The sequence below is a fragment of the Coturnix japonica genome, chromosome 23 (assembly GCF_054131305.1).
Source record: "Coturnix japonica strain WE chromosome 23, WE-NBRP24, whole genome shotgun sequence".
In the NCBI taxonomy this organism is placed as follows: Eukaryota; Metazoa; Chordata; class Aves; order Galliformes; family Phasianidae; genus Coturnix; species Coturnix japonica.
In genome coordinates, this window is record NC_140685.1 from 8,716,382 (window position 1) to 8,730,334 (window position 13,953).

At 37.0% G+C, this 13,953-nt stretch overlaps 1 protein-coding gene across 2 annotated transcripts in view; it reads right to left on the bottom strand.

Moving 5' to 3' along the window:
- ANKFN1 (ankyrin repeat and fibronectin type III domain containing 1) overlaps positions 1-13,953 on the bottom strand; it is an 86,060-nt gene that overhangs the window by 40,743 nt on the left and 31,364 nt on the right. For both annotated transcript variants that reach the window (XM_085523144.1, XM_032448272.2), the window contains exons 3-6: positions 12,617-12,818; positions 8,244-8,454; positions 3,490-3,684; positions 2,413-2,526 (exon numbers count right to left, since the gene is read on the bottom strand). In XM_085523144.1, the coding sequence (XP_085379270.1) occupies positions 2,413-2,526; positions 3,490-3,684; positions 8,244-8,454; positions 12,617-12,802 (706 nt within the window). In that variant the 5' untranslated portion in view covers positions 12,803-12,818. The remainder of the gene's footprint in view (positions 1-2,412; positions 2,527-3,489; positions 3,685-8,243; positions 8,455-12,616; positions 12,819-13,953) is intronic.

A 13,953-nucleotide genomic window follows, 5' to 3' on the forward strand; every position in this document is an offset into this window, starting at 1 on the left:
AAGTAAAGCTTTGGAAAAATATGTTTAAAAAAAAAGAAAAAAAAAAGAAAAAGAAAAAAAGAAAGGATGACACAGAAGAAAAGGAATTGGCAGCTTCTCAGTGCTTTCAGGAAACAAAACTAGACTGAACAAAAGTGATGTCAGTTTTATCCTCTCTAATTCAGATCCATATAAAAAACATTATTAGCTTCTGTAAATGAGCAGGTATTCCTTATACACTGCTACAAATGCCCCTGATCTTTTATTAGAAAAAGAAATGGTGAAGTATTGAGGGAAATAAAACCTAACAGTTTACTTTTTCCCTGAATCAATAAAATACTGGGACGGTTTTCTTGATAGGAGATTAATACTTTGACTGAAAAGATGCTCAGACAATGTTACCAAGATCTCCTTTCAGGCTAATTGCGAGCTGGTTCTAATCATTCTTACAAGCGATCATTTGAGCAGTTGTTTCTTTTTTACAGCCTCTAAAACTAACATGAAGAATCTCACCCCATAATATAATAAGCAATTCTACAGCCCATGCTTAATTAATTCCCGAAAGTCACCAAAAGGAGCTATTAATGATCTTTCTTTTTATCTAACCATAAATATTCAGTTCTCATGGGACAGAGGATTTAAAAAGAACATTCTGCCAGAACTGTCAACATGATGTAGCATGAAACAATCACCAATGAGAGTAATTCAAAATATGACAGCAATGCTACCTCGTCTGATTAGAAAGTCAGGTCAAGTTGGATCAAATTTCTCTTAATGTTGTACTTACCAAAAGGGGGCAGAACTGATAGATGCAAACCACACTCAACACAATCGAGTTAGCAAGATAAAAATACTGCAACCTTTAGAAACAGGGAGTAGTATTCTGATTCAGAAATCAGCTCTATTTCGGAGTTGTCTTTACAGTGAAAATGTCAATATTTGTTCTAATGAGAGTGTGGACAACGTTTCAGGCTTATTTAAGATCTGCATATTACAAAGAGCAGGCTAATAATTTCAGGAGAATTAAGTCTTTTAGGAGCCCAAGTATCACTTTCAGAAGTAAATCAAGCAGTAGGAAGCCCTTAAATGAAATTTAGTTTCCTGGCAACCCAACCCATTGTTGAAAATTCGATTTAGGCTCCTAAAGGTCTTTGATGTTTTTGCAAATAACACTTCCTGCAGCACTGCAAGGCTGACTAGGTGTAATACAGTCATTTACCCTTCTACTGAGGCTATCAGGAATGGAATCACTTTGATTGTTTTAGTGATGTCTGGGAGTTTCGTTTTTTTCCTTGCACTATGAAAAAAAGTGCACTGAGCATAGTCAATGATGACTGGTGTCTCAAATTATAAGTAGGGAGGTAAGAAAATACGCCTTTTCCAAATTAATCTCATTTAGTCCTTTGGGTGCTTGCAATGCCACTGAAGGCTGAGCACTAGCACATCCCACCTTGAGAGGAACTCCATGAACTATTGGGTACTTGCTCTTTGTAGCTCTCTGCCTATCTCCTGTAGAAGCAATCACTATGACACCTATACATAGAAACATGAAAGATACTGCCCCAAACCCAGCTATTACAGTTTCTCCTACATGTATCAAAACCCACTTTAAGGGGATTTTCAGGGTCTCCACTCTCAGCTCTTCCTGGGAGTAGGCAAAGAAGGCCTCAGATCTTCAGGACAGTGCTTTTAAGACCTGTGGAAGGACCCAGGTTCCTACTTAAAAATGAAGGTTGCAGATTGATCCATTAAACACGGAGTTCACTGTTCCAATCACTTTAGAGAACCAGCAAGTTCCCTTAAACAGGAAAAATTTAAATTTTTCTTTCAATCTTTGATAAAACTTTTTTTTTTTTTTTTTTTTTTTTTTTAAGTTGGAATTTCCTATGGAATAGAAATTATTTTCTACTCAACAGAGCTATTCACATGGAAGCATTTTCCTATTCATTCCACTTTGCAACTAACTGGTGCCACTCCATACGTATGGCTCTTCCAAGAATGATGTGGCAGCCCTGGAATACCTAATTAGTTGGGCTGTATGATACCTCTGCCAGAAGTTTCAGCTTCCAGAGGCATTCCTTTAAGGAACTGTGGTGTGGGTTTGGCATTTACAAGGATACACGCAGTTTCAGAAGCCCACAGGCACCAAAAGTTAGTCTGCATTGCATAGCTGACTCATGTCAACCCAGTCACTGAGCTGATGTCTTAACTACAGTAAGTCAAGCAAACTCCTGAGCACTGAAAAAGAAAGCCTGTTTGTTTTTGTTTTTTTTAATAAAACTTATTCTTTGAGGAATCTTAAAATTCTACTTGTATAGCCATTTATTATGAAAATAACTCAATTCAGACATTTCTAGTGAAAACGCCTTTTTCACTTGGCCATCAAATGTTTACAGATTGTTAAGGCAAATGAAAGATGTCTAAATCCAATACCTTTATACTTGGTCACCACAGCTGAGTTGACACTGAGAGGTTCTTGGAAGGTGACAGTGAGTGATGTACTGCTTGTTACCATGAGACAGACATTGGTTGGCGCCTCAGGGGCTCCTGGGAGAGAAGAGAAAACATCAGCTCTTCAGCACAACAAATCCTATTCAAACAATGTTTCTGAGTCTTCAAAGAACCCACTGAAAATCACCCTGCAATTGTGAGCTTTGGGTTGTAGGTGTTTGTGTTCTCTGCCTTTTGAGAATTTTAATTAGTGCCCTGCTAACAATATCCTGCAGACACCATTTGTTTCTATCATGGTTTTTGGCTCCTTTCAGTTAAAAATATCTTCCTGCATATATGTAACCCAATAAAACAGATTCATGCTAATTATGTCAATGAAAAGCCCCTATAAATCTCTTGGGGTGGGTAGGAAGAGAGAGAAAGGACAAAACCACAGAGAGCTAATTAAACCTTTATAGTTTCACTAACAAACTCAAATTTATTAAATGGCAGAAAACCTTTTTACATTATTGTGATCCAGAAATTGCGGATTCCACAAATGTTTCAGTGCTGGAATTCCACATTTGTCAGTTGAGGCCTTATTTTTTTTATTATTATGGTTTCTTCACAAGAATATTCACAGAATATTCACAGAATATCAATCAGACTTCATTCAGAAATCAAACATAAAATGTCATGACTTACTGCTGGAATTGATTAAAAAATCATTATATTGGCTGTATTTAATATCTAATGCATGAAGCACTACCTCTGTCTTGAAGAAACAATCTTAGAATATAATAAATTTGAGAAAATTATTCTAAGTATACACATATATAAAGGTGGCTGCAAAAATGTTAGTGGCAATGATTGTATTTCATTGAAGAGGAAGGGTACAGCTAAAAGATCCAAATGTGAAAGATTTTGGTCCAGTTTACTCCTTCCTATGGGTTCAAATTCCCATTTCCTTTAAATATTTCTGCAATTGATTCTGAAAGGATCATCTTTGCTCAACAAAGGCAGAGTGTCTGCCACTGTAAGAGTTCTTGTCAAACTTTGCAGCTATTTTCTTCTACTTACTAGCATGCTCGTAGCCTGCCTTCATGCGCTTGTATAGCCTGTATCTCCATTCCCATGCTTTTAGTTGCTTCTCTTTTTCTGTGTTGTCTGTACCAAGGCCTTCATTCATCACTTGTGCAGACAATTCAGTAACTCGCTGCTGTGCTTCTTGGACCAGTGTACACAGATGCACTGACCTGCTTTCCATGTTAACAACTACCAAGAAAAGGGAAAAGTAAGTAATTGCTTGATGGACTCATATGACAAAATTCTGGCTGTACGCATTCCAACATAACCCATATAAGGCCAAATCCTTGAACACTGTGCTTTCCAACAGATACCTCGTCATTAACTTGATTAGAGCCACACCAATTTGTACCACACTTTAAGATCTGGCCACTTAAATGGGACTAATGACATGAATAAACAGTAGATTTTATCTTCTGATGTTTCTCAAATGCGTAACAATGTCTTAATTAGCCTGAAATTGCTTACATCTTTTATGGAATTCTATCAACTTAAAACAAGTAAAATAATAATTTGGTCTCTAGCTCTTACTCTGCCATAATATCACACATTTCTCAGGAAGAAAGATTTTGGTTATAGCTGAAGACATAAAATATATAAATCTCTACAAGTGAAGAGAGATCTAATTGGCAAAGTTAAGAACAGGAGTTTTGTGTTTAAGGGCCACAGCTGGAGTACAGTGATTCTCTTTCCAGGTTTTCTTTGTGCCCCAGTGTTGCCCATGTAATTAGTTCTCTGACAGATTTGACAGATAGTGAGTTGTTTGACACACAGAGATTTTGTTATTCTCAAGTGCTCAGAATGATTTTAATTCAACAGTTAGCAGTATGAATTACCTGCATGAACTCCTGCGTGCTATATAAAGGTGAAAATTGACAATCACATTGGATACAAGCTAAAATGTCTTAGCCCAAGTCCACAAGACTGCCCTGCACAGACCTTTGTTTATATAGAGAAATGTAGTGAATCAATTGCAATTTTTCAGAACTGATTTTAGTCTGAAATTGTTCAAACTATTAACAGTTTAGAAAACAGGACTTGTAAAGCTGTTAAATCTGAGTTGTGCAAGAACTTATCTGATGTTCAATATGCAGGAAATAACATACAAGAAAAAGAATTCTGAAGTCACAGAAAGCAGCTTTTCTTTGGTGCCTGGTAATTTTGCAGAGATTTCAGACAGTTCTAATCAAAACCCCTTCTTTATCCAAAACACTTCACAAGGATTCACATTTATTTAGAATTGGCACAAGATGCTGCTCTTAGCAATAATGGAGTGTTGCTGCAAGGGGACGCCAGCCTGTTAGTTTCTCTGTTTTTTATAGGAACAGCAGCAGTGCTGCAGAGGCTTCACCAACCATTTACTTGCATAAGCCAGGAGCAGTATATGTTTCTGACAATATGAAGCTGACAGAAGGGACCAAGGCTGACTGGCTTTTGACATCATAATACCGTAAGAGTGATGATATCTGCACATATGAATGTGTAATTCCAAAACTGGAATCATGGGGTTATAGGATAAATTGGATTGAAAGGGCCTTTCTAATTATCTTGTTCAAAATTTGATGTTCAAGCTTCTTGTTGAAAACAAGATCAGCTGCAAGTTCAGGCCAAGTTTCTGAGGACATTACCCTCCAGAAGCCTGAAAAACTTCTTTGGATGGAGCTTTACAAGCTCTCTGGGCAACATATATAACTGCTTTACTATGCTTAGATTGAAAAAGGTGTTTGTTTTATCCAGTTTGAACCTCATTTTAATTTTGCCATTTGTCTCGCATAACTGTATAACAATTGAAATTTATCATAGTCTAAGTATAATGCTGCACAGTAATGTGAAAACTGACAAGGAATCTTTAAAACCACAGGAGGAGAGTGAAGAATTACCCAGCACCTCTGATATCCAAAGGTTGCTTTTGAAGGATAGTTGTTTCTAAGACCTCGCTTTCAGAAGCTGGCCTGCAGCCATCCCTCTTGAAGTCTGATCATTCTTCGTGTGGACATCAAGAGGCATATGGCCAGGCTTACTGGAATCTGCTGGTATCCTCACAACTGGCTGTTTACTGAGGGGCCAAAGGTGACAGTTTCCTGGCTCCATGCCTACAATAAGCGTGCAACACATCTGATGGCAAAACAGCACTGAGAAAAGAGATTTTATGTGCCAGAACTTCAGGTGATTGTGGATTGGCATTGGTTCAAGTTTTCAGTGAGGATCTGGCTCTCTCTCTTTCATCAAGATTCAGATCCACAATTGTCCGGTCTTGGAAATGTATCAAATCAGTCGCTGGAAATTTTAATCTTATTTATATTTAGGTTCACATGAACAAACCGAGCCAGACCACAAATATGTGAACAAAAGTAACTGAAATGATTAATAAAGCAGTGGGCTTTGACAAGAGCAAATGTCTTGCTTCCTCCCCACTAAATTAATATTCTAAATGCTGCATTTTCTGATCCTCCTTTGAGTTTAAGAAATGCTGGGTTCCCATTAAGATTCATACAGCCTGAGGTCCATGTGGAAAAGTAGATCAGAGTTTTACTTTCTGTTCTTTTATCTGCTATTCTGCCTATTCCAGGTAGCTGCAAGCTATCTGTCCTTAAGATCCTCCTTCCTACAGCATCGATGCTATAGTGAAATTTCGACTTAATCTCTATGTCTAACAGAGTAGAAGAACAAGAGTTGTCCCTGTGAGAAGCTTTCTGTGTGCACTTGCAGTGGGGAATTCATTTACCTCTTAACCTCCCAAGTGTATGCATTTGTGCTATGCATCTGCTTACATCAGATTAAAAGATTTTTGTGTCCTGTCCCAAAATTGGTATGAGTTCGAATTCTACCTTGAAATCCCACCCCTCTCACTTAACCTGGCAAGGCCTTGCTCAGTTGATCACCACAGTGAAATGAAAATGCTCCTGCTGGGTTCTGATCATATCCTTGCAGGCCTAATATCATACAGAATGGGTTTAATTCTAAAGGGCTCCATTAGGTACAGAAAACAAAGCAGAAAAACTAGAGGGGAAGAAAAAAAGACAAAGAAAAGACTGTGGCTGCTGTCAGTTTTCCAGGACTGAAAGGGCGCAGCAAACTGCTGCAGACCTTTGTTTTAAGGGCTGAAAACAGCTCTTTGCATTTTGTTCCTAAGTAGCAGCCGTAAACCATGAAGTGAAAAATTAAAAAAGAAAACAGACCAGAACAGTCCTTAGCTTTTTATTGAGGACGTATTGACCATTATTTCAATCAGAAAAGCTAAAAATCAAGATAAGTGAAGTGGAAATTTGGTGGGTATATTTTGAAATGGAAATGAGGTGGTTATATATTCATATTCTCTGTGTTCATAGGCATGTTTGCATTAATTACAGGAAATGAATACTAATTTATGATTGCCCCTGCTCGCCATCAGACTGCATTTATTTACAGATGAGGTCAATGAAAAATTAGTTTAGTCTTTTTTACTGCTGTTTAGAACACTCAAGACTGTGTTTTCCTCTAGATTTGTCATGGTTAATGAATGTTGCTTCAGCAGTCAATCATGTACTCTAAATGCTGTCACACTTTTTTTTAAAGCCTCAGTCATGAACCATGACAGAAAAATAAACAAATAAATATAAAGCTAAAAAAATCTTTTCACTGAGCAGCTACACTATGCAAAAATCTCCAGGGAAGGTTAAAGGAGGCCAGAATAAATGATAATATAAGTGCTGTGGACATAGAAAAGCAATAAAGGTGTACCAACACTGAGGGTCTGGCAAAAAAACTCAACATGCACACACACACATGCACACATGCTCTCCAGTGAAAAAACTGGCAATGTTAGTAGCCTCAAGGTGCAATTTCCTGGAGCACTGAGATTGACATGCCAGCACTAAATGTTGTTAATTTAACTAACTTCAAATTAATGGCAGAGTCTGCAGTGGCCGAACCCCTCAAACACAGTCTCATTATAGCCTTGCTGGGAATGTCCTAAATATAGGCATTGACAGTTTAAAACAAATTCACATACATTGGTGTATTTTTAGACATAAGCAAGGCGTCAGAGTTTGTGTCATGGTTTACGGTTGATTAATTGGTTTGGTAAGTCACCCTGCAGCCCACAAATTGTGCATTTAAATGCCCATGAAGGAATACAAAGGATAGTTCTATAACTACAATATGTAGTTATAAGCAATGATAGTATTCCAGTGAAGTGTGAAGGTCTGTTTTGTGCTCAGATATCCTCTGGTTCTGTAGAGCTTTGAAACTCTCATGTGAGTGCGATCTTAGGCTATTTGAATAGTTGGGTTGAGGAGATATGAACAGGAATTTGAAGTAATGGAAATATTGGATTTCAACACAACCAGCCTTCTGAAGGCAGTATAGCCAAGGTCAAAACAATCCAAACACACCATAGCCTAGATAACTTGTAATCTTTTCATTTTTAATAACAACCTCTGTTTCAGACCATTATCACTCCACTCCTGTTTCCATATTTTTGAAGATTTATTCTTAGTATTGGTATTAACTCAGCTGCTTCACTGTTCATAAGGTTAAAAGTTCAACCTGATTCAAAGTTAATCTATCTGATATAGGAAAAAATCTGCTGAGCACACGTTCAACAAGGAGATATTTTTGCAAATAACCTTCCAGCACTGTGCTGCTATTTCAGGTGTAATCAATGTCATGATAAAAAAGTCAGATTTGTCAGTACATTTAATTTTCAAAAACATAAGCAAACCTAATTATTACAGAATTATCTAAACAAATTCAAACTGAATACTTACAGTGTGGGCTTTCCTTTGCCCCAACATGCAAAAGAGTCCTAGCAATAGGGATGTTGTTTGTTAAAATGGCAATATCCAAAGGAGTAAGTCCTTCACTGTTTGGGGTGTTCAGGTCCAGTTCCTCTGGTGTGTATTGATAGAGAAGAATCTGAACAGCATCCAGATCTTGCTGTTCTACGGCCTCAAACATAGCTTCATTGCACTGGAAATTCTGTGTACCAACAAAAACAGAAATTCAGTTGAACTTCAGAATGTTTGAACTTTAAGAAATAAATCACAAAAAATGATTTCTGTGACATTGCTATAAAATATTGAACCTTCCCATCAATAAAGAGAAATGAGATGCTTATGTTAAATGATTATCTGTGGATGACATGAACTGAGCAACAAGAAAGTAAATCCAGAAGGGTAGTGCTGACTTGGAAATACACATTTTAGACTATAAAACAGAAAAGATAACTCACTCTGGAGACGTAGTTTATATGTAGATTTCCAAGTAGAATAAAAGACAATATTTAACCAAGTGTTTCATAAAAATGAGAGTCTACCAAGTTCTTGTTTTCTTCTCTAGATTCTGAGACTCATATGTCACTTTACTGCCAAATACTTCAGATCCTACTTCAGTGTTAGATGAAAGAGAAAAATCTGAGAATAAATTAAATGGTGAGCAGCTAAAATTATCATTCTCTATTTATGCCTCTGTTAAAGGGGGAAAAAAAGGTCCTTCAGGATGTGTATCATCATTAGAGAGGGCATATCACCAGTGAAGCTTGGAAGGGAGGCCAGGTGTCTATTATTTTAAGTTAAAAATGACAAATTTTTACTGCAATGCAGCCATGCTTTCTTTTATTCCAGCAGCTCCACAACTCCACTGTATCAAGAAGGCAGATCTTAGTCATATTCTGGTGTTTTCCCCCCAGTCCATAGGGAATAGGTGCTCTAGCTAGAAATCAAAAGAAGCTTAATTTAATCACAAAGTATTTTAATTAATTGTGTTATTCTACATGTGCTTAATGTCATCAACTCCCACTCCAGTCAATTCTCTGCATTTAACAGCTGCATGTCACTGTACTATGCACTCAAAATTGACATAAATGGAGCGCTGATTGAAGAAAAATGCTACACTCTTTAGATTTTTGAAATTCCATTATTTTAGTTGAGGAACTGTGAAATGGAAGTCTGTTTTTCATATAACTGATTAGAGCAGTGGATATTTTTGGTGAAATTGTTAATATATTGTATCTGCTTTTTAAAAGGCATTAATTTCATCTCAGCTTAAACTCATTTCAAATTATTTCCCTACTTATTTTGGAACTTCCCCTGTGCTGTTATTTAAGGAAATAAATGGGAATTATGCTTCAGAAGCATCTCCATGCTCATGCAACCAGAAAACAAGCAAAAACATGTTGCTTTTGTAAGTGATCACAGAAAATGTCCTTACTTAACAGCTAATTCATAAGGAGTTTATAATAAAGGTGATTAGTTGAAGTAAAGGGAATGACTACATTAGACCTCATTTCTATTCCTTAAGTTCATTTGAGGAAACACTGGCAAACACTTGGGGAGCAGAAAAGAAAGGAAGAGTTGGTTATATTAATCAATGACAGACTTGTGGTACGGATTCAGGACAGGAAACCAGGTATTTCTCCATTCAGATTTTTACTTCTGTGGCTCTGGGTACGTGCACTGTTTCCACTTCTTTTTTAAATCAAAATAGTCAAATTTGGCCTTGTGATTGTGCAGAAAGGTTCAGCGAATTTTCATTTGTAGACTGCCACCAAAAGTGCTGGAGCCCATTATTTAGCTTTAATTCCAGTTCTGTGTTAAACTCAATAAATCTGCACCACATAGCAGAGGTTTCTTGCATTATATAAGAACGAACAAAAAAACCTGTTACATAATGATGAAGATGCCTGAATTCAGTACTGCAGCTGAAATTAACTGTGATGTGGCTGACAGAAGCATCTGGCCCTTTTCCAAATACACATACACACTTTAAGAAAAGATTTTACCTACCGGAACAATTCCTGTAAAATTATTTTCCAAACGTTGATTTGATTTGTTATTTTTGGATTCATTGTCAAGACTTAAACCTGCATAGATGTCTTTAAAAATGCATCATCAGATTTTTATTTGCCAACCCAAATACCTAAAGTATTTCTGAAGTTTTCTCCTGAAGTCATTTGCTGAATAGAATAAAAGCACGTGCTTAAGTTAGTTCCATACAAATACTCTGGCCAGCAAATCTACTGGCACAAACACTCCACCAGAGTGCAAAAATACAACCAAATTACCATTTCTTCATTTCATTGGAAATCTAATTGAAAAAGTTGCATTCATTTAAACAAGAAACAGAGCATTAAGTTTATAACCTACTTCATCCAATCCAAATAATTTTCAGACCAATTTGCAAATATCAGGTCTTCCAAATGAACAATTCAGACACAACCATTAGTCTGAAATATGTTGGCATTTCTCGTAACTTCAGAGATTGTAAAAACATGGAATTATGATATGACGTTTCCAAATAGGCATGTACGTATCCCTCATCCACACAGTTGTGTGCATGTAACCATAATAGACTTATTTCACTCAAAAAACACCCTGGTGAGACAGTGAAATAGCTACCACATTTTCAGCCATGCTAATAATTGTCCTATTTGAAAGCCTGCACTGAGCCCAGCTTTCCAAGCCCAGAAAATGTTCTGTGCTCCTGACCAACTTTTCCACAACTATTTGCTTTCACATAGAAAACAGGAATATACTTGAATATTATATTGTTCTCTGCTGCAATAAAGCTGATTATATTCTTATATAAGTGACTCTAGAATTGCAGCATCGTTCAGATGTTTGCAGTTCAGGGCTAAGAAACTCAGATTAAGGGTAAGATGTACTGTCTTTGGCCACACGTTTAATTTCAATCCAGCTGGTACTGTCACAGATATTACCAAGACCGATCTTATTTCTGCCATCATTTGCATTTGCTGGATAATTCTGTTCCTCTCTGAACAGAGAAGGTCACTGAATTCAAAGAGAAACTGAATCCCATTTACAAGTGGTCAGGTAAAGTTTAGGGACATGTCTTTTTCCTTGAAGCTGTCTTGCAGCCTCTAATCGTTAGCTAGGCAGCTGTGCTATGTGATTAATTTATTTAGGTGTTATACTAGTGCACAAATATATATACTGAAAAGAACTACAGTATTGCTTTGCAGTAAGTAATAACCATGTTCCAGTAAGTGATTCAGGGCTGTTAGTGTTTAGAAATGCAATCTTATGTAGCTTAATTAAAATGAAGTACCCCTTTCAAGATATTTGCTCTAGGTTAGCCTGAAAAAGTCCACTATGTGCTACTGGAGTTGGAAAAAAAACATTAAAGTAGTTTCTGCAAAGACTTGTTTTGATAAACATGAGTTCAAGAATAAAGCTATTTTGGGACATTGCTATGTCTGCAGCAAGACAACAATTTACTGAATGGAAAGTGTTGCACAGAAAGAGAGAATGGAAAGAAAACTCTTTACCAGCCAAAACTGAGGGAAAAAAAACCTACAAACTCTAACAAATGTTATTCACTTGTCTGGAGACATGCTTTTAGTCACTGACTTACCTCTGTACCACAGAAATTCAATGATTAGAAAATGCATCAGCTAGCAACCTGGAATATTTCCAGCCCTTAAATGGTGGTTTACTTACCATTTATTTCTAGGGAAAACTGTGAAAAAAAACCAGATGCATAACAGACAGAAGGGGTCCCAAAGCCCAAAGTTCAATGGGAATCTATTCACTGACTCCCGTGGACACTGTCTCAGACCAACCCCAGACTGGTAATATCCAGAGATATTACCTCAACAGTGCACTGCTCCTCAGTATTTGGGCTATCTCCATTTGCCATTTCTCATCACTTAAATGTACACTGTTACAACTTCACAGGCTTCCTATTCTTCAAAATGTATATGCTGTAGGTTGTATAGCTTTACCATCTCTGGTAAAAGTAGGAGCACTTGTGAGTATTAAGTCCAGTGGAGATGTACATGATTTCCTGTACTAGCAATAGAATGCCTGGCTCTGTTCTCTAATGGTGTAGAGCACCCAGGCTATACTGTTTTCTGTGCAGTATTTTCACAGTCTTATATAGTGACCAACATCACAGTCTCTGACAGACCTTAATGCTAAGTTAAGATCTTCCTCCTAAGATAACACAACACCGCTGCAAGTTGTTTTGGCCTGTCAGGCTGTATTTTGACATAGGATCGAAAACAGATTTAAGCTTGAGAAGAATATACAGCACTGGTCAGGAAACAGACAAATTGTGATGATGAAAAGTGTACAGATTTATAGGAAGGGAGCTGACAATTAGATAAATGTCAAGTATTTACCATTGAGGTCTTACGGAGACTGAGCCGGTCCGATCTTGCTCGGAAATACGCTTCATCAAAGGATGTATGGCTTCCCTTCAGCTTCTCTGACAGGTTCCGATACAACCGCTTTGCAGCATTTGGAGAAGATGGCATACTGTTCTTCTTACTCTGGAGGAGACTTAAATTATGCATTTGCTGTGTCATTTTCACCTAGTAGTTTCTAGAAGAAAAACAACAGCTGTTCAACAAGATTTTGTTGCATAAATGTCATTGATCAGAACTGTATCATTGGAATATATTGCAAGACTTCTATGGCAAAAATCCCTTTCATGCACAGTTTTAAGTATGTTTTTAAAGAAAGTTTCAGTATTCCAAAGTCATTTTATTCCAGATACCCCACAGGTACTGGTAAACTCATGGGAGAGAACAATTTGCATTCACTGTGCAAACCCTAATATCATAAAGAAGAGGACAAGAAAAACTCAAGTAGATCCAACCAACACTTAATTCAATCCTAGCTTAGCATACTCCACTGTGTTTGCTTTGGGATTTTGTTTTCATACTGAAAGCAGCAGATTCAGTACCTCCAACTGTCATGACATTACATTATGGAGCGTTTCCAAGCTTCATTAAGCCTGTAGGCCAAATGGGAAGCTTACTGAGAAGCTGTGTAGACCTTTAGTACATTAAATAAATTAGGTTTATCCACTTAGTAAGCCTTCTCAGACCTACTGTGGCATTACTAAAACCAAACAAAAAATACCTGTTATTAAAGCCAACACAACTTATGCCTTTATCAGTCCACTATAAGATATCAAGTTTTTCTTTCATTAGGAGCCAGCAAATCTAAGAAGAAACTAAATTCTGTAAAAAATGCAGCTATACAACAATACAACAGATGGCATCTTTGCTATCCACACAGAATCAGTGCATCAGAAATGACTTGCGAAAATACAAGTGTGTGTTTCTTGTATGCTAACACCATTGGAACACTGTAACAGTGTGTGGAATAAATACAAGAAAACAAAGCATCTGCTGGAATTATCTAAAGCAAATTGTCTGCTTTTTTTTTACCAGTGAGATGCAAAACACTACTGAAGATCATCATACTTTACATATTCTCAAGACACATACAAGGCATGAAATGAAAAAAATGAAAGGTAAATGCAAACTGCATAGTCAAGAAAACTGTGAGGGGATCTTAGTAAGCTGTTAAAATGACTCCTAAGGGACCACTGGAAATAGGATCAGGCAAAAATAAGAAATAACAAAAACAAAGATCAACTTATATAATTCTGTTGCTTATTCACTGATGGTTGGCATTTCACTTTTATAGATGTAAGCCATTTTGTAAG